The 20,123-nt window shown below is 44.7% G+C and overlaps 3 protein-coding genes and 1 long non-coding RNA gene across 9 annotated transcripts; 2 read left to right on the forward strand and 2 right to left on the reverse strand.

The window, feature by feature from the left end:
• Positions 1–291: 291 nt before the first annotated feature.
• LOC116928813 (10 kDa heat shock protein, mitochondrial) lies at positions 292–1,008 on the forward strand. Its single transcript, XM_032935937.2, has 3 exons — positions 292–448; positions 506–667; positions 735–1,008. The coding sequence occupies exons 1-3, from the start codon at positions 446–448 to the stop codon at positions 873–875; spliced, it is 306 nt and encodes a 101-aa protein (XP_032791828.1). The 5' UTR covers positions 292–445; the 3' UTR covers positions 876–1,008.
• Positions 1,004–3,932, reverse strand: LOC116928794 (protein scarlet). The gene is made up of 13 exons (XM_032935912.2): positions 3,797–3,932; positions 3,593–3,737; positions 3,448–3,496; positions 3,327–3,376; positions 2,949–3,256; positions 2,801–2,891; positions 2,582–2,729; positions 2,284–2,514; positions 2,099–2,204; positions 1,797–2,027; positions 1,578–1,713; positions 1,392–1,497; positions 1,004–1,326 (listed from the first exon to the last, which is right to left on the reverse strand). Exons 1-13 carry the CDS (start codon positions 3,917–3,919, stop codon positions 1,059–1,061), a joined length of 1,992 nt encoding a protein of 663 aa, XP_032791803.2. The 5' UTR covers positions 3,920–3,932; the 3' UTR covers positions 1,004–1,058.
• Positions 2,352–4,902, forward strand: LOC116933352. The gene is made up of 3 exons (XR_006650176.1): positions 2,352–2,490; positions 2,554–2,717; positions 2,791–4,902. It is a non-coding gene; the product is annotated as an uncharacterized LOC116933352 (long non-coding RNA).
• On the reverse strand, positions 4,582–20,056 carry LOC116928779 (GTPase-activating protein CdGAPr). Of its 6 annotated transcripts, none has more exons than XM_032935882.2 (15): positions 19,852–20,056; positions 17,692–17,797; positions 16,554–16,796; positions 16,125–16,343; positions 14,797–15,030; positions 13,975–14,291; positions 11,136–11,248; positions 10,961–11,063; positions 10,376–10,571; positions 10,093–10,272; positions 9,069–9,984; positions 8,626–8,954; positions 8,314–8,526; positions 8,083–8,213; positions 4,582–8,028 (listed from the first exon to the last, which is right to left on the reverse strand). In XM_032935882.2, the coding sequence occupies exons 2-15, from the start codon at positions 17,782–17,784 to the stop codon at positions 5,631–5,633; spliced, it is 5,685 nt and encodes a 1,894-aa protein (XP_032791773.2). In that variant the 5' UTR covers positions 17,785–17,797; positions 19,852–20,056; the 3' UTR covers positions 4,582–5,630. The 6 variants fall into 6 exon arrangements, with proteins under 6 accessions (XP_032791773.2, XP_032791774.2, XP_032791771.2 ...); XM_032935883.2 differs by lacking the exon at positions 19,852–20,056 and adding an exon at positions 18,021–18,808; XM_032935880.2 differs by lacking the exon at positions 19,852–20,056 and adding an exon at positions 18,005–18,808.
• Positions 20,057–20,123: the final 67 nt, after the last annotated feature.

Consider the following 20,123-nt stretch of genomic DNA (forward strand, 5'->3'; position numbering starts at 1 on the left):
TAAAGTTACAAAACACAAAAATGTAACAACTATGAAATAATTGTGTTTATATTTATTTCATTTATAATTTAATCCCCTTGGCGAAAAAAATTTCTGTTTGTCAAAATATAATGTCTTTGGTAGTGGTGGCCTTAAACCGGTGTCCTTTGTTCTAGAAGGATCCTTTAATCGCGAAAAGAAGCATTTGGCTTGCAAATATAGTGTTGAATTCTTATTGAAAAATTTATTTAAGGCTTTTAACTCAAAAGTGGTGGGTAAAAAAGAAATCATTGAAACTTTGAAAATATTTATTTATTCCGGTAAGGCCAGAACGTTCTAGAACCACGTGGCTTACGTAAGTTAAACCAGTCGACCAAGCAGACGCTGTTCTTCCATTCCGCCAGAGCTAGTCTTGCCGGTTTAGAAGAAGCACGCAGTTTTTTTACTCAGTAGTTAATAAACCAAAATGGTGACAATAATCTTTCATTCTATCCATGCAGTTTATTTATAAATTTTTGATTTTCAGGCAAACGCACTCAAACGATTCATCCCCATGTTTGATCGTGTTTTGATCGAAAGGGCTGAGGCTATGACTAAAACTCGAGGTGGAATTGTTATTCCTGAGAAAGCCCAACAAAAAGTGTTGAAAGGCATGGTTGTTGCAGTTGGACCAGGATCCAGAACAGAGGTAAGTTAACCACCATGTTATGCCAAGTTTGTTAAAAAAGCAGCTAATGGTTAATTTAATTTTTCAGAAAGGTGATCTAGTTCCATTGGCGGTGAAGGTTGGTGACCAAGTTTTACTTCCTGAGTATGGTGGCACTAAAGTTGAGATTGAAGAAAAAGAGTACCACTTATTCCGTGAAAGTGACTTGTTGGCCAAGATTGAACAGTAATTCATATAAAGCATTTCCCCCTTGAAAAAGAAACAAAAACAGAGTGAATGGGAAGATTTGAATGTCAGCTTGTATGGTAGTCATTTATATCATGTGCAGTTTAGGAGATGAAATAAATCCACCTTTTGTTACATTTTTTGTTCTTTTTTTTTTGTATTTCAGTAATGATTTCCACAAATGAAGCTAGGACCGTGAACGTCTAACTAGGGCCATAAGACCAAGGAAATGGAAAATGCAGTAGATAAAAAGCATACTGGTAATATCAGCTGAAAAATGACTGAAATCGAAACTGAAATGATTCATAACTTCCTGTCCATTATGTAAGCAAGGAAAATTGAAGTTCTCACAGCGAATGGACGTAACATTTTGCCATTGCACAGCAGAAAGAGCTTCATTTGTGTACAGAAACCACGAAAGATATTTGGTCCACGAGACGTAATCTGGCAACGAGCTGTCAAAATCGTAATCGGTTTAATAGTTTTTAACTTCGTAATTAGCTAGATACTATTGTAATACCTGAGACTGATGAGCACGCCACCCGTGATGAAAAGAATGTAATCGAAAGGAATGAGGAAACTTATAGCCACTGCAATGGATTCGCAAGCAGCTGAAAAGAACGTTCCTAAATGATTCAAGAATCGTAAATACTCGAGAATCAGCAGAAGTAGACATAAATGAAAAACATGAATTCCCAACACTAACCACATGCAGCAGCAGTATTGCAAGTAACCATCAGAATCCAGCAAGAATATAGAAAAGCACCAGCTTCTGGTTTCAGCCCCATTAGCCAGTAGGCAATCGAAACGAAAACGAAAGTTTCAATAACATACCCTGGAATCTGCATCAAATAGAGAAATAAGACACATATTTGCCATTTCTTTTTTAAGCAAAAGAAAGAAAAAAATACGTCAGATGACATACCAAGGCTACTACTTTGGAAAGGTAGTAAGCAGAAGGTGAATAGAGACCGCCGCGTGCATCTCTCAAGAATAATGGCCACTCCATGGGAAAAATTCCTAAGGCACCGTAAAGGGCCGGAAAAGTGTTTTCGGTCGTTAGGATGAATAGAGCGCCCTGGATATTTTGAATAGTCTTTTGATCTCTTGTGCCCAGCACGCCGTGAAAACAAAGTCCCGCGAGAAGAGCGATAGCCTGCAAATTTCAAACGATTTCCAGCTGGATCTCTCAAATGTATGAAAGTCATTTTGTTGAAACTATCGTACGATTTTCTGGATGATACGTAGGGTGTGCACAGCTGGATTGCGATATGAATCAACAAAAGCTCTCCATAGAAGCCAGATGAACTGTACCATCCATCGAGCTTGGTGACTATGGTTAGTTTGGGTACAAAAAAACAAACAAAATAAATTAGTTTGTGTTTTCTGATCGAATCAACGACTTAACTGACAGTTCAGCAGGTTGGTGGCCTTTCTTTGTAGACAGATCCAGCATTTCCTGGCCGAGGCTGGTCTCGAACTGAATGAGAAGATCGATTTGTTTCGCTGTTGACGTCACGATGAACCGATCGCAAATAGCTCGAACTGTTGAGCGACTGGTATCTTCCAATCCAGGGATAACAGCAAGCGTTTGGACGTAGAAATCTGCAGGATTATAGGTAGCAGGACACACATAGCCCATGCTGAAAATCCAATAAAAATCCGTTAAAACTCTTTTTTAGTTTAGATTTTGTCTCAAGTTGTATCAACCTTTCGAAGAAACCAAGGGCGCCAGATGAAGAACCTTGATAAGCAATGCGACCCTCAGCCAACAGAACAAGACGATCAAACATGGCAAATGTTTCCGACGAAGGCTGATGGATAGTACAAACCACCGTTTTACCGCGTTGAGTCAAATCTGTAAAGTACACACCAAATTATGAATACATCCATTAACTGCCCGTTTTCTTTTTTTTTAGTGATGGAAACCTTTCAACATAAAAACAAGTCTCTCGGCAGAGAAAGTGTCAAGACCGGTAGTTGGTTCATCGCAGAAGAGGACAGGGGGATCAGTTAGTACCTGTATAAAAGAAGTCTAAAAAACTTGAGACGTAAAAAGGAAGAAAACAAAATTTACTTGGGAAGCAAAAGAGAGTCGTTTGCGCTCTCCTCCGGACAAGCCTTTAGTCACGCCTGGCACTCCAATCACTACATTTTGACATTTCATTAATCCCAGTTCAGTCAAAAGCTCATTGACACGCAAGTTTTGCTCGTATGGCGTCCAATTGCCATTCATTTTGAGACGGGCAGTGAAAAGGAGGTGTTCCCTGGCTGTCAACGAACCAACAAAGATGTCATCCTGATAAACGTAGCCGCTCATGTCACAAAAAGATCGATCGATCAGCCGGCCATTGACGCGGATTTCGCCATCAACCACCACTCCAGCTACAATTAAAAGTTCAAAGATGTGTTAACCCTAAAACATTAGAAGTTGCAAGAAAGGGATATATCTTACGAGGACATCTGCAAGCCAATGCATTGAGCAAAGTAGATTTCCCTGCTCCACTTTGAAAATTACAATTCACTGGGATTAGTTACTGAACTCGCACGTTCATGCTTTGCTTCATCGTTGTTACCTAGCGCCCATTAAGGCGACGAGTGAACCGGGTTGTAAAGCTCCGCGAACTGCAAAAATTGACAACCGAAACGGGAGGAAAAAAAATCAATTTGTTTTGGTTGTATGAGCAATGGAATCCGTATGATAACGTCTAGCTGCAATACCATTATTCAAGACTCGTTTGAAGGGGACCGCATTGCCTTTGGCTTTAGGTGCCGTCACGTAGACGCTCAAATCACGCCAGGTGAGAGTGGCTCCGATAGGACGATCCGTATGGCTACTAGGTCTCGTCAACGACAAGAATGCTATCTACGAGTACGGCAAGAGGTACTGTATAACGAGAAGATCCATTAATTAGTTTCTAATACCTCTTCAGCCTGTTTTTCGGCTATATTCGGCTGTTGGAATAATCTTCCGATGGGAGTGAAGTCGGAAGAGGAAAACTCAGTCGACGACGTTTCGGACGTCGTAACAGGCGTGGTGGGTTCCATGATTGACGGAACCGTCTACCTGACTGACAGGACGTCCGAACGAGCTGAATTTTTTTGAGAGTGTGCGAAAACTTTCAAGTTCCGCCCTATAAGGTCTCATCGTCTACACCAAATTTCTATGGGCTCTATGGGGCCTCTGTTCAAAGGACCTGCTGCTAAGCTGCTAAAATAAACACACATCAAATATCCGGAATTCTTTACGAAGAAAAAAAAAATCTATCCACCATTAGGCAATGAACTCGTGGTCCTTCACGGGCATTTCAATGCTTTACGCAATAACAAAAAAAACCAAAAAAAAGGTACCAAATGTTTACCAGAAGCTATAAGTGGTAGCAGTGGGGGAGAAAATGAGGGAGTCCCAAATTTCAGCTCGGCGTGTGGTATTTCCGGATGCGACGAAGCCAAGGCAGCCGTTTTCTCCTACTCTTTTCCTATACATCCCCTCGGTTCCACGTGTACGCGCATACGTGTAAACGGGCAACAGGAGAATGGAAACATTCGTTAGAAATTCTTTACTGGAACGACGAACAGACAAACGAAATAAACGACCTAGAAAAAGAAAAAAAAAAGAAAATAAATCTATTGAAACTCGACGACTTGGACTGGGCATAGTCACGGAAACTTAACGGGGATAAAATGAACAACACGTGGGCTCTCTTCCGTCTTGTTTTCCATTCGTCATGGTATTCGCTCGATCATGTTACACAACGTAACGGATACATAGTATGTATATATATAAACTGCATAGTAGCCGACATTGAGGAGGCCAACTCCGAAAGGTTCGTGTAGGCGAAAGAAGCGCATCACAAAGGATTCCTTGCGGACGTAACATGGGCAACGTGAAAGAAGGGATGAAGAAAAGGAAGGATAAACAAGAGAAAGAGAGAGAGAGATGCGGATACACTTTCAAATTCACAGCGGAAGGAAAATGTTGCAACTAAACGACGGGCTTCTGAAATTTCCTTTTTTTTTTTTAACAATTTCTCAATGGTCACAGAAAGGTGAAGAAAAACCGTCCCAACAATTTTCCGTTTTCTCATCGAATCAATTTGACCAAAGACGCCGGTAAACGCAGACAAAATAAATTATAACGGCAACGCGACAAAGGGACAGCGATAGAAAGTAAGAGACATCAAGAATGTAACTACAATATAAATCGCGCTTTTCTTTTCCTCTTTTTTTTTCTTGTTTGTTTGTTGGTATTATTGTTATTATAATTTTTTTTTTTCGTTTTGCTTGTTCGAGAAAAATGGGCGACACCAAAACATTTTGGGTTTCTCTTTTGAGAGAGAAAGAAAGCAGGAAAAAACGCAACTGATTCGAGTGTCGAGGGAGAGATTCTTTAGGAATCACAAAGGCGGAAAAATCACACGCACTCAACAAATTCACTATGTACATGGCGATAAGACATTCAAAGGAAAAGATTACGTCGCATAAACAATTACAGATCATTCAAATCTTTTCAGATTTCTAAAATAAACAAAACCAATGAGAAAAAAGCAAATAAACTGGGATTGAGTTATTGAAATTTGTTTCGTTTTTGGATGTCTACCATTAATGTTATGCTTATTATGAGTGGTTACGATGGCCGCACAAGGATCGTACCTACAATTTCATTAGGGCGTGCCCAATTTTTCTTGCAACGTCAATGGATTGGGGAAAAGTGTTTTCTTTCTAACGCAGAGCAAAGCCTATTGAAATTTACTAATATTCAGGGAGTTTCTTTTTCGAAGAGGGCGGCCATGTCGCGAATGCGCTTATGCTGCGGAGCGATGCTGACCGCTTCGGAACAACTGCGATGAGTGGGCGACACGGTTTTGATCGGTGGCGTTGCAACGGTGGTAACAGCCGCAGCGGCAGCAGTCGTGGTAGCAGCGGCGACGGCCGCTGCGGCAACCAGAGTTGCAGGGAGAGTTTGAGCCCATTGAGCCGCCCTTTCCTTGACGTTGACGTCTTCGTCAATCAGACCCGGATCCGGCGTCCGGAGGGAAGGAGGTGGCGGTGGGGAACTGACCACATTATCCACATCAACCGCCTCTTGTTGATGAGTCGGACTTCCGGCTTTTTGTTTGAGACGCACAATGACGGCGTCTTCTTTCCCGTCATTGCGGAAGCTCTCTGATTTGTACTTTTCGCGCAGGAATGAACGCCTTTCTTCCTTGTAGCGTTCGATCCTTAATCTCGTCCTCGGATCACTCATGTCGATGCCCAACGATTTCTGGCGCAGCATCTCTTTGGCATCTTGTTCCATCGTCGATTCGCCCGTTTTGCACACGTCGCTGTTGCTCTCCACCATGATCATCACGTCACACGAACTCTCCGCCGCATTGTTGTGGCTAGATAATTTCGGCGCTGGCGTCAAATGAACTTCAATGTTCTCCTTGCCTTCGTCTTTCATCTTCTTCGACTCGTCCAGGATGTGCGTAACCAGTTGTTTGTTTGACGGTGACGAAACTGGCGTAACCGGTTTGACAGGTGATGTAGGTGTGTTGACCCGTTGTTGTTGTTGTTGTTGTTGTTGTTGTTGTTGATTTGACCGGTCGCCGTTATGGTCACCACCACCCGTTTGGAACTTGTTGAGCAACTCCTTGACGCTCGTTTTACGAGCACCGGAAGACGTGAAATTTCTGCCCTCTGACGTCGGACTGACCGGCGACAATGGACTTCCGCTCGAGAGGGGCGAAGAAGCTCTTCGTTGGAGCGGAGTCGGTTCGTAATCGAATGACGTCTCCAACGTTGTCGGCCGGACGCATACCTGCTCTGGCTTTTTGACGGGCAACGGCTGGACATTCTTGGGTTCCATTTTCTTGGAATTGATTTTGATTGGCAGGGCAGGTTTGCCCATGTTTGATTTCAATGCCGAAGATTCGGAGGTGGACAGGCGTCGGATTGGAGACGTTTGTTCCGGCGACTGGAGAAGGTTGCTCTCAGAGCGACGGGAATTTTCAATCTCGTTGCGGATTCTGCGCTCGCGAAGCAGGTCGCGTCCGATTTCCGACTCGAAACGACGCTTACTCGATACCGATTCGCTTTCCGGATAGAGATCGTAGAGCGGAGTAGGAGGTAGACTCGTGTTCATACGTGAAGGCGCCGCGGTCTGCTGCTTTTGTGCCGCCATTTTGTTATTCGAATTGAGCAAACTCGGAAGCGAGACGGATAGAGGTAGGTGGTGCTGCTGATCCTTGACATTTCGGCTCTGCTCGTTTGATTCCGCTTTGCCGGAATCGTCTCCGGTCGACATCCTTTTGGGCGATAGCGAAAGACGAATACCTTTGGGTGGCGCTATTTTTGGAGCCTCTTCGACTTTGACATCTTCGATGACATTTCCTAGTTGTTCGGCATCAGGTGAAGAATCTTTGGCCACAGTCGTTTCTGTGCAAAACGTGTCAATAATTTCTTTAATATCTTTCTGCTCGACTGGTGAAACAGGTGTCGACACTGCAGACGTTTCCTTGGCGGGATGGCTGCGGATTTTGACAGGAGATGGCGCTGGGTTGCTCCTTTCCGGATATTCTCCGAGATCAGCGATGGCGGTCTGGAGAGCCGTGGGATCTTCACGCAAAAGCTCGTTTACCTCCTGGATTGATTGACGCAACACCTTCACCTGATAATAGATGACTTCTTCCGTTTCATCCGTCCTAGGAGGGGGAGGGATCACGTCTTCGTAGACATTGACAATATCTAGAGGCCTTGCGTTGCTCGATGGATCCCGAAGGACGACATTCTCGTACGTCTCCCCACCATCAACGTCGATGGATTCATTGCTGCCACTAGCAACAGCTAACCCTTCGTCAATGTTTTCATAGCTGGGCTGATGATCGAGATTCTCGTAATTTGCCTGGCTCATCTCCGTTTCAATGGCCGGCTGGTCAATGTTTTCATATTTCGCTTGCTCCACATTCTCGTAAGAAACTCCGGTTTCTGTCGTTTGATTGACCGGCTCCTGCGGCGGTTCGATCGGTTCGTATTCTTCGTCAATCATCGCTGGATCGATGACGTTCTCGTAGGTGGCATCTTGACTCGAAGAGACTCTCACCATGGCGTAGGCGTCATTGTCCGCAAAGTTCTCGTAGGCTGCCGGTACGGGAGAAGTTGACGTTCGTCGGCAACTGCAACATCAATTTGACATTAAAGTGTTCTTCCCTGGACTAACAAAAACGTACCTTTCAGCATTGGTTCTGTTGTTGGCGACGTCAACATTTTCGTAGACGTCATTAATGCCATGCAAAGTGTAACTTTCACGGTCTTCCGAACCCCCTGGTACTTCTGTCGAGCTGTAATCTTCCGTGGTGACCTGCGCCATTCAAAAGAGTAATGGCCAGCATTAAAAATTTTTAAGTGCTGAATTAAAAAATTATTTTTAAAAAAAGAAAGCGAAATAAATAAATATTTACGTTAACGAGGGAATCATTATCTCCGTCCATGGCCATTTCGCTGGGCATGTCTGGCATTTGGGCGTCGGTATTATCGGGCGAAGGTGAGCGTCCAGCAGCTTCCATTCTGTTGTGATGGTGCACTTCAGCCTGAATGCAAAACAATTCGTAGGCGGGATTGCTGGCGGCCCAATTTCCTTTTCCGTCGATCTGCTCCGCGTTCATGGGCATTCCCTGCACGAAATCAATAGGCAAAGGATCAAGGTTAGTTTTCTTTTTTTCCAGCTGGGCGAGTGGTGGCCTTAATGAATAAGCGACCAAATTCAAACTGACCCTGACCGAGTCGTCAATGACGCTATCATCCACACTTGCCGGGCGCGCCCTCCCAACGCAACTGCCACCGTCGCCACTGTGGTTGCTGTTGCCACTGCTGTCGCTCATCTGACGGCTCGAGTTGTCAGACAGCTTCTTCGATACGGCTAACATCTCCCGACTGTTCATAATACTCAATTCGCTGTCGTCCAGGTGGCTCAGATCGATCAACGACATCTTCGAACTGCCAGAATGAGGCTCTTCCACCGCCGTCAGGTTCATGTTCTTGCCAAATTCGAAACCTACTGATCCCGAAGGCGATACTCGCGTGCGTGTCTCCTCTTTCGAATCTGAAAATGTCGTGTTGTCTTTTTTATTTGATTTTTACATTTGGGGCGGAGGGGGGGGGGATATGAAAATGATCTCTCAACTATAGATGGAGTTGGAAAATTTGTTTTTCTTACGTTTCGTTCCCGATTTTGAGATCTCGGCGTAGATAACGTCGTTGGCTTGTCCTTCTTGGAAACCACTAGCTTCGGGACTTGCGTCACCCTCTTCGTCCAGCGGATCCACTTGCATTCCTGTCCGGCTGGTCATGAGCAAGCGGAAGTACGAATCGTGCGAGGCGGAACGATTATGACAGCGCGATAGCGAACCGTCTTGAATCGATTCATCATCTTCATCGCCTGCCAGTCTGGCCGCAACGTCTTCTCTGTCCTTGAGCGGCGTTGCCACGCAGTCTGACACGTCTCCCAATTTATTGCCGTCAGCCGGACTCGTCAACTGGCTGTCACCGGCCGACGAATTGCGGTTGGAAGCCACTAGAGACTCGGCACTTTTAACGGGCCTCAATCTGGGACGGACGTATGTCACAGAGCGTTGCGGAGTCATGGAAGACGATGACGCAACCTGGGCGGGCATGCTAACAGTGGAACTTGTGCTGGCCGAAGAATTCTTGCGCTGTGCCTTACTGGAAGGTGACCGGACTTTACTGGGTTTGGCGAAAAGCGACTTCCATCCGAGCGGAGATTTCTTGTGCTTGAGGCTGTGGCCACGTTTGCTGCGGCCGTCACCGTTGGGTAGCTCGATGACCGTGTGATACTTTGGCGGAAGAGAGGCCGGCCCGCCTCCCACCTCAATGTATTGCGTGTCATTCTGACTGCTAGCCAATTGAAGCGCTCTGTTGCGCGCTTCTTCCAGCGACAGTAACTTGGTAGGTGTTGAGATGGCCAGCGATTTCGGTCTCGTCCTTTTCAAAGCGCCACCACTGCTGGGCAATTCTTCATTCAACGAAGCGGGTATGGTCGGTACTTTGTCACTGAATATCAAGTCGACGTATCGCACCAGGCATTCCGTCACTACCGCTTGCACGCCCACTCCCTGTTTGTTTGTTTTTTTAGGCAAATGAAGAAGAAGGAAACACGTACGCAATAGTGTTAGATTCCCGTCGTTGCATTTTTTTTTTTTAAAGGCATTTTTGTGAAATACCTGAAGGGCAGCAACGCCACCGAATTCCAGTTCTTTGCAACGAAGTAAATTCGGCGCCCATACAATTGCAACATTCTTTGCCGTCATGCCAGTAGAGGCATTATTTTCTGCAACGCGGGCCAAATGCCGAGTCAGGTACTCGAGCGTGCGAAAATGGGGTGGTGGGAGTTGCTGGACAACCTGAATAATTTTTTTTAAATTAATAAATACAATTAAGATTTTTTTTTTTTTAGATAATAGGAAAAGAACCGATGACCTAATTCGATTTATTTTTTTTTTTTACCTCTCGCATTCGAACCACTCGAAGATTATCAGGTCCCTGGACAGCGTTAACAAACTGGTCATAGAGTTGATAGGTGCACAACGGGTTGGGCAGCTCACGGAAATACATTTTGAGGAGGGATGACACTGCGTGCATGTCTTGTCGAATGGCCTCGTCCTCCACCAGGGCGGGCACCCTGTCCTCGTCAAAAGCATTTCTGGGTGAAACGAATGAAAAAGTCAACAAATTAGTGAGGCAGAAAAATAGAAAGTTGTGTCGTCATTTCCAGTAAGTTGACTGCAAAACGGGAGCTGTCATGACAAAAATGAGAGAAATTGAAGAGAGAATTTTTTTTTTTGGCAGTACGAAAAAGGTATGCCAAGCCATGGGAACACGCTATCAGGTCATCAGCATGTCAGGGGGACGAAAAAAGAAAAACAGGTTTCTGTTTATTGAACTTGCTTTTGTTTTTCTCTCTTGATTTTCATAAACAATCCATCTAGCGACATGCAAAGGGCTTGAACCCCCTACGAAATGATGAAATAATGGGATATTCTAGGCGACCCTAGATTGATCCAGAAATAGCGACCAGAGAGACACATTTACCTGAGCTTTTGAATGTTGGAGGTGATGCCTGATAATCGATAAATACCATCGACGATGCCGTACTCTTCGATGAATTCAGCGCAGCATTTCAACACCATCGGGACTACAAGTTACACGTACATAAATAACCATGGATTAAGCAATATTTATGGGTTTTTTTTTTTTCGAGACTTACTCTCACGTCCAGAATTGAGCAAATGTTCGCCCAGATCGCAGCCAAAAACGCGCTCCTTCAAAATGCCCGATTGCTTCAGTTTACGGCGCGACGGCCTCGATAAGATGAAACTCCTGTTCATGATGAAGACGAACCAGATGAAAATTAAAATCCAAAAAAAATCACACAATTACGTTGGATTTCAAACTGCACAACACACACACAGGCACACACACCTGCCCATATTTTACTCTGTGACCGTCCTTTTACACCATTTCAACAAATTCAGTGTTTTATCACGTTCTGGAATCACTAATCTGTTTTTAGACGCGAAAATCCTTTTTCTTTCTTACGATTTCTTTTCCTTTTTAATGAAAAGAACGTTTTAGGGAACGTGTTGCGCACTTGAGAGAGTGAGAAGAGACACACACACACGCACTGAGAGACACGCGCAGTTTGTTCCAGGCTCGTTCAGCTCAGCCCCGACACTGGTTAGCACCGGGTGTCGACTGCGTGAATGCTAGCCAGACGCGCTTGACCTTATCTTTTACACACACACACACACATATACGCACTGGCATTCATCTTTTTTTTTTTTCTTCTTCTTCTTTTCTCGATTTTTTTTCTTTTTCGAAAGAAAAAAAAAAAGTGGCGCCCAACCCACAAATCGCTCCTTTCAAACAAACATGAAAAATCCAGCAGCGTCGAAAAGAAAAGAACCTTCGGGGTATCGCACGCGACGGGTTCAAAGGTGCTGAAAGACGATGATGAAGGTGCACAAAAAAAAAAGGCAAGAAGTTGGAAGGAAATTAGCAGATTAGAAGGAATTAAAGAAAAAGAGATGACAAAACCGAGCACGAGCAGATTCACTTAACGATGTAGTTAAACAAAACGCCAGACGGGAGAAGACATTAAGCCGCCACGACTGCCGTCAACTTAGTGACTGATTCAGCGTACTTTTTTTGTTTTGTTGGAATCGTCATCATCGCCATGATCATAAAAAAATAAAAATAAAAAAATCGAGTGAGAGACTTTTTACAAAAGGGCGGGGTCTTGATGGAAAGAAGAAAAAACCCACAAGGAAGGCGGTTTGTCAGAGTGCATTTCCCTCCTCTACGTGAACATATATTGTTTTATTTGATTTCCTTTCTATTTTATTTTTCCCTTTCTTTATCTACACCCAGAAAGTAAAAAAAAAAAAAAAAAAAGGGAATTTCACTATTTTCGGGCGTCATGGACCGATGGGTGCCACCTGGTGGGTTGTTTTGTTGCGTCTTTCTTTCTTTTCTTTTTTTTTTTTTGTTTTGCTGTTTGCGTACCAAGTGGCAACCGGATTGCGGTCATCAAAGAATCGTTATCGATTTGACAAGTTCTCTGACTCGAGTCGACTCTCTCTTTCTTTCTTCTCTATGAAACATGTGAACAAATTCGTTCGAAACACGACATGCTCATTCTTGACTACCGGCTACGGCTAAACTAATAGGGTGACGGGCCATGAAAAAAAAAAAAAATTATAAAATAAAAGCATATCAGCGCATCCGGTCAAAAGAAACAAGTGGTACAAGAATTTCGGTTTTTCTTTGTCTTCTTCCTTTTTAAAAAAAAAGCTTTTCTCTTTTTAATAAAGATCAATATTTGTTTTTGTTTTTTTCTCCGTTCGAATGATAAGGAACAAGTAGCTGAGATGAGTTCCGGAAACCCGAGAATCATCCAAGGTAACACGAGAGTAGGCAAAACGATGTCGTCGAAGCAAAAGAAACAGACGCAAGAGCGCAACAACAACAACAGCAGTGCAACGGTTGGTGGAGAGGGAAGCACTCGCTGGATTATAGGTGAAAAGAAATTGGCCTTGGTTTTTTTTCTCCAGAAAACGAAGGCCACTACTACCCCCGCAGACTGACGGACGGGATGGCCGGACGGACGAATAAACGGACTATGTACATGTGCGTTGTTTTCATGATCCTCTCTGTTTTTGGGGGTTTCGCCTCCAGCCCGACCCTACTTCATTAGCATCAAATCATGCGCCGATGCTCGTTTGTTTTTCCCAAGGATATTCTCTCTCTCTCACCACTGGATTCCGCGCATGCATACATACGCACACGTAACGTACACATTTCGTATGATTTTTTTTTTCTGCTTTCAGGGCGCGCATAAATCCTATCGCTTACGACCTCTTCTTCACTTCTTGCCAGCCATCACTTCCTGGACATATCCCAGACTTAAGGAATGAGTCTTCCAGCCCCCCCCCCCCTTCCCCCAATCTTGTTTATGGATTCATAAAATACACAAACATTTTTTTTTTCTTCTTCTTTCTTTCCTTCCTTCCCTTTTCCTCCTCTTCCTACTTTTTTTTTTCTCTCCCTTTCAATCATTTTATTCTTTTTCTTCTTCTTTATATCTTTCTCTCCATTTAGCGTTGTGTCTGTTTCCAGTGGCCATCACGCCACCCCCCCCTTTCCCCTCGTCTTTTACGATCCCGAAAGACCGACGTCGACATCACCCAAAACCATTTTCGCTTAGTTTATCTGACTTTACCGAAAAGCCCAGCTGTGCGAGTCGGGCATCCAGTGTCAACCCCCTATAGACGCACGCGCAGGAGATTAGACACAACACAACTAAAAAAGACCTCAACGAAAAGGACACACAACACCCGAAACGTTGAGGCCACGGCTCTTTCTTCCGCATAAGTCTGACTATCGTAAAAAAATGATCGTCATGACTTTTAAAGAGTTACGAAAAGAAAATCGAGGTCACATTATAGGTACGGACGGCCTGGCGAATGAAAGGAAAAAAGAAGAAGAAGAAGAAGAAGAAGAAAAAAAGAGAGACGAAAAAGGAAATGTTTTGTCATGTTGCCCACCTGAAAAATGAGATGAGTTTGCCGTGTTTGCGTAAAACAGGTTTGGTGGGTAAGTGTTCGGCGCTAGTGCCGCTGCCGCCACTGCATCCGGACTGGTTCAACAGGTGGTGTGTCTTGCTGCCAGCCGGATTCGAGCCACCACCGCCGACCACGACGACCGACGTAGTGTTGGGTAAAGATAAATGAGCCGGGACTTTGTCGCCGATGATTCGGACACACTCGGACGGGAAGAAACCGACATCGAAGCCGCGTTTACCTCGCCACCACATACTCTCTTCCGGCGGAGGCATATCAATCACGGATATCATGTCACCCACCTAAAAGAAGCAAAGCAGCAACAACACCAAGGCAAAACGTAAAGATATTGTCACATTTCATGAGCACAGACACCAAGATGGAAGACCGTCGCCGGCCAATTCTTCTACAAGATTGAGCAGTTGGGCATCTTTTGCTTTTCGCTTCTATGTCTTACACGCTGCACGACGGATTACTTGATTGTTGCTCCTATTTGAGAGACTCTCCACATACACATAAGAAGAGTGAAAGAGAGAGAGAGAGAGCGTCAGCGCATGCCGGCGGCTCTCTACGTCTCGACAAGGAAAGAGAAAAACCAGTCGGAAAAGGGATAATGATATGCAAAAACCGATTAAGGACTTCTAGCTTCATCCTTTTTTTTTTTTTTTTTAAAGAAACAAAACGTAACTAAAATAATAAGAAAAAAAAAAATAGACAAAATAATGGACTGCGGTATCTGTCTGTGTCTATCTAAATGAATGATGGGCAAGCCAGAGCTGACTGAACTAGTGGGTTCAAATAACGTACTTCGAAGCTGATCTCGTCTGATGCGACGGCGGCGTAGCGACGCACGGCGTAGGCAGCAGCCACGGCCGGCGTGTTGATCTCTGCATCTGCATCATCGGATGGCGGAGGCGGGTAAAGTCGCCGTCCTCGATTGTCCACTTCCAGCCAGTTGAGGACGGGAGCGCAGTTGATCAAATTGCCGGCAATGGCGCTTAGCCGATTGACGTAGCTGGACAGCAACGGTCTCAGCGCCACCTATTCGAAAATGAAAAAGAATCAACAACAAGCGACCACAAAATGGGGATGAGATAAAAAAAAAAATATATATATATGGGGAGCCCCGTTGAAAACATATACACACACGGACACACAACACATTCTCGTGTTTTCACACACAACAAACGGACCCAAGAGGTGCTAGTGGTGAAAGTGGAGGAGAGATAGACCCGTCTTAAAAATAAACCTGGCCACCATAAAATAAAGAAAGAAAAAAAAAAAAAAAGGACCATCCATCTTTGACGTCTACTGCGGAAGACCTGAGATGACACGTTTCTTTCTTAATTAACACAACTTTTGCCCTTCCTGGCTGCATCTCTCCCCTAGAGGCTTGTCAGGGCCTCAACGAAGCCTATCATTACGAGTAAATAGAAACAAATCGGCGGGAGAGGGGGACAACTAAATTACCTTTGTAACGAATAACATATGGCTTGATTCATTAGCCCAACGCAGCAGCAACAACAACAACACGAGATAGGGAAATCGTAGGAAAAACTTTGTCTTATCTTCCGATGGGCGGCAAAACGGGCCACCAGCAATAATATTTATGTATATATATATACATACCTGCTCTTTTCTGCCATTGGCACTCGAACACGGCCAACAAGAGTGACGTCTGCGATGATCGTGGAGCTGGATGCGGATTTGGACAACGTAGAGCCGATCGATCCACACACAATTCCGCTGGCCCGTCGTCACTGGAACCACCGGATCGACCGACTGTACGGCCATCATTCGCTATCGCACGCGTTCAACTGAATCTCACGAAAAGAAATTTGTTTCCTTCGACTTCTTCTTCTTCACAGACGAAGGAAGAAGAAGCTCCTAACCATCGGTCCGTCTAACTCCCTTACTATTAATAGTCCAGCTGACTTGACGAGTCTCTCCCCTCCTCCTGCCCTCCCTTCAACATAGGGGCGCGATATGTGTGTATATTTCCGTTTAGGTTGTTGCCTCTCTTTTTCTTTCTTTTCTATTTCACTCTTCGGCACTGCGAGTGTGTCTGTGTGTGTGTGTGTATATGTACGCGTTGCATGTGTGCGTGTCGGGGGCCGTGCATGCTTGTTATTTACCTCGGCTGGCTGGTTGACGTTTTCGGGCAAGAGAGGCAGTTGGCTGAACTTGCGGTCGTAGATGCAACGGTGGAGCTGCTCATCCAGCAGCCGGAAGTGCTCGTAGGAACGGCGGAGTACCCAAGATTTGCCGTAGCTCGTGATTTGCAGTGCCACGAGCGGCACTTCCGATTCGGTTAGGGAAGGAACCACCTTGCCCGTTTCTTCGTGTAGCTGGATCTGCTCCGAAGAACGAACAGAAAAAAACAAACAAAACAAACAACACATTTAAATATGGTAAACAGAAACAAACAAAAAATTTACAACTGGTTTTCTCTATTGGCCCACCAAGGGTGGTCGGATGGGAGGGGAGGGACAGTTGTCGAAGATTGACGACCGGTAAGTCTGTCGTGAATGACGCAGAACACGATATAGTTACATACAACATACCGTTAGTGGTCCGAGATCGACAACATCGTAGTGAAAATGAGCGCACTCGTCCAGTTTTGGGAAACGGGAAGTCTCCACGGCGGCTGCTGCTGACGATGGCGAACAAGAAGCGATTCCTCCGGCTCCGGCAGCACTAGCGACGCTGCCACCGGCCGACATGACGGGATGCTTGGGCGGTCTGTGCTGAATCCGCACGCTACCGCCACGAGGTGTCCCCAGTTCCGACAAGCCGCTGAGTCCACTCTGTTGTTTGTTGATCATTAAAAGAAAATGAGAGGAAAGTCCCCATAAAAAAAAAAAAAGAGGAGAAACAAAAAATGAATTAACCAAAAATGAGAGTGGAACTACGATGATAAAATGGAAAGGCGAGATATAAAAATTAACAAAAAAAAAAAGGGAAACAAGTGAGAAAAAAAAAGAAGATAGGGAGAAAGAGGAGAATTGTATAAGAAAAGGAGCGTCAGATGGTATGTGTGGATGGTGTACACATCATTACGATGGCATTAGGGAAATCGAGCGGGAGCGGCGTCGCGTGACGGAAACGGCGCGGTAACTTTGGTCCGTTCCGCGCCTGTGACGTTGTCGGGGAAAACGTTGGAAACCGTCGATGCGCTATAAGGTGAAAGCTTATAACACACGGGCACCAAAAACACAAGCAGAACGCGTACACAGAGTCGCTCGTTATCGTGTACGCTGATTCTGTTCGGTCACGCCGGTCACACCAGACCCAAAAGAGAATGAGAAGAGGCAGATGAACTCACGTGCTGCCACCGACGTCGAACACGACGTCGGCGATGAAAGATCTTTCGTTCTCTTTCTCTTTCTTTTTCGGGATGCAGACTATCCGCATCGGAATCTACACCGCTGCAGTTGCGGCAGATAATAATCAATAACAGAATAGGGTGGGCGTCATCACGTGGCTCCAAGTTCCATAGCCAGAGGAAGAAACGAACGAGAACGAAGAAGAAAAAATGATCGGGAAATCGGGGAAAAAGGGGTGACCACATTCATTAAACGTAATGACAATAAGCGCCGTGTTCCCACGACACGATTCGCGTCACGCACAAGTCAGAAAGAAAAACGAAATGAACAAAAGAGAGATTAGAATCATTGTACGGAGAGAGAAATTTTTGTTTACGTTAGAGACGAATTTCGGGTCGATATCCGCCAATCCTCTGGAACGTTTGGACGGAGCCGCCAGCAGATCGCTGGCGCTGGTCACGGCAGCCATGACGCACGTGCTCCTGTAGGTAGGTCAACATCACGAGAGAAAAATACAAGGAGAAAGAAAGCTTAAAATTCAACCATCTAAATCACACACAAATATAACAGACGTTAATTATCGTAAATGAGGGGGGCGACTATCAGCACGACAGCAACCAGTTTAAAGAACAATAGCGATTGGTATCACTATAAAAAAAATGGAAAAACACAAAACTTGTCAAGAGAACCTGAAAAAAGCCTGACCGACAGAGCCTAAGATTGCCGAGCGCTTCCGGCCGCGACGGCGGATGAACGAAAGATCAAGACTCCGCGACCGCAACATGACCTCCACTTCCCTTTGGCCTCTTCTTTTTTTTTCTCTCTCTCTCTCTCTGGCGCGACCGAATAAAAAGAGGTCTCTAGACGCAATATCTTTTTCCTTTTTTTGCAGAGAAGAATTATGAAAAATAAAGAGTTGGCAAAGAGCGGTGCACGATAGATATAGGTCTCATCACGTTGTGATGCCAACGACAATGGCCTCGATGAGATAGAAGCGCTCCACTAAATGCGACGTGGCGATGGACTATCAAGACAAACACTGAATCCATCTGACCGTGACCATCTTTTCTTCTTCTCCTTCTTCTTCTTCTCTACTTCCTCTTTTTTTCTTCTCTCCACGATGCCACCGAGGAGCGAGAGCTGCTGTTGTTGTACATGTTTGCCTCTTCTTTCTTCGTCTTCTTCTTGGCGAAGGTTTACGGACGATAAAGTCTGACCGTCGTGAAGGAGAAGCGCCGCAGGCTTGACCGCGGATAACGGTGCCCGGCTCTCATTTAATGGTCATACCGCTTTTGTAAAGTTTCGTAAAACTCGCCTGGAGAACTGTCCGGATGAAAGTGACAGACGCGCACAACCCCCCCTTGCCCACAGCGCACTAAATTAACGCACACGCACAGACGCATACATGCGATGAGTCTTCGGTGAACGTAAATTCTTTAACAGAGTTTCACTAGTAGATTATTTGGACTGCGACTGCACATGGTCGCAGCTGGGAACCGTGTGTGTTTGGAGGGTTATCCATTGTACCAAGAGGGGAAAGAAGCTATTTTTCCGAGGCAATGAATAGAAGGAGCCCTGGATTGGGGAGAGGCACATACCCTTCAGCTAGAAGAAGGACCTTTTCGGGTTCTCCTTTTTTTTTTTTTCGTTTTTCTCTTTCCCATCACCTCCTTCGAGCTGTATACACACAGTACCCTCAATAGGTTTCTATACGTTTCGAGTTACACAAAGTCTATGCGCATTCCTTCTGGCCCTAACTGCTGCTGTTGTTAGAATTCCAAACCGGCGTGAATTCAATTTAAACGTCATGAATAAAGGGAAACAATTGGCGTTGAAAGGCCAGCAGAAAATGTGAAAAAAAAAGCGGTTAACCGGTCAATAACCGCACGACTGCAATCCCTCTAGTTTTTACTGAATGGGGGACCTCATTTCAGTTATTGCACAAAGAGCAAGAGAGGAATCTAACCAGTCTAACCACAATCTTGTTTTGCAACAACCTTTTAATGAAGCCCATCAAGGTGCACACATATGCTACTGTTTGGTTATCGAGCCATGTTAAATGAAGCCTACTAGATATGCCTCTCAAACTGACACATATGTGATGCATTATTCCAGGCACGTTGAGTGCTTGAGCATGACAACACTGTTTAACTTTGCTGTTATTGAAAAGTGAACTACTTTCGCTGGGACCATGACGTCATTTGGATTGGAGGAAATTTTCACTAATGTTTTTCGTCCAGTCTTCAGTCTAATTTCAAATAAAGTGCATCAATCATCAATTAAAAAAGAAAACACAAACTTTGAAATTGTTTCAAGAAAAAACTTAAATAGTGGTAGCTCATTCTATTTTTGAAAACAAAATACTAGGTATTTAGAGGGAGGATACGAAAATCTTCCGTTTCCTGCCTATTTTCTTACGAAGAGGGAAGCTGGAGTCATTGATGCGATACACAGTTTTTTTTTTTTAAGGGATAGGGATGTGGGGGGAGACTATTCTCCACCATTTTTTTTTTTTTCAAAAGAGAAAAAATCTTACTTTATAATTTCCGATTCCAAGAAATGATCATTCTGCAACACGTTATCACGGACCAACCACACATGGTTTTTGTTCTTGATCTTGTGATGAATGAGTTATATCAGAACGGAACAAGTGGACGAGTTAACAAGCAAAATTGCGCCACCAAACTACTGGGATGTTTGACACTAGTCAAACGCGTCCATTAGGCCGATGTTTCCATAGCAGCCGCGAGTGATAATCCACGAAAGGCCAAGCCGGTTTTTAGTCGAAAAGAATTTACTCACTAGAGG

This window comes from Daphnia magna, linkage group LG8, assembly GCF_020631705.1.
Source record: "Daphnia magna isolate NIES linkage group LG8, ASM2063170v1.1, whole genome shotgun sequence".
Taxonomy (NCBI): domain Eukaryota; kingdom Metazoa; phylum Arthropoda; class Branchiopoda; order Diplostraca; family Daphniidae; genus Daphnia; species Daphnia magna.

Excerpts from the sequence above, each read along its gene's own strand:
- LOC116928813 (XM_032935937.2), top strand. Across the intron at positions 668-734 it reads GACCAGGATCCAGAACAGAG|AAAGGTGATCTAGTTCCATT; the intron begins GTAAGTTAACCA and ends TTAATTTTTCAG.
- LOC116928794 (XM_032935912.2), bottom strand. The coding sequence starts at position 3,919 with ATGGAACCCACCACGCCTGTTACGACGTCCGAAACGTCGTCGACTGAG. Across the intron at positions 2,730-2,800 it reads ACTTGTTTTTATGTTGAAAG|ATTTGACTCAACGCGGTAAA; the intron begins GTTTCCATCACT and ends TGTACTTTACAG. Across the intron at positions 1,327-1,391 it reads GGCGTGCTCATCAGTCTCAG|CTCGTTGCCAGATTACGTCT; the intron begins GTATTACAATAG and ends CGATTTTGACAG.
- LOC116928779 (XM_032935884.2), bottom strand. The coding sequence starts at position 17,560 with ATGTGGTCACCCCTTTTTCCCCGATTTCCCGATCATTTTTTCTTCTTC. Across the intron at positions 11,249-13,974 it reads AAACTCATCTCATTTTTCAG|GAGTTTCATCTTATCGAGGC; the intron begins GTGGGCAACATG and ends CATCATGAACAG. Across the intron at positions 8,214-8,313 it reads ATAATGATTCCCTCGTTAAC|GTCACCACGGAAGATTACAG; the intron begins GTAAATATTTAT and ends TGAATGGCGCAG.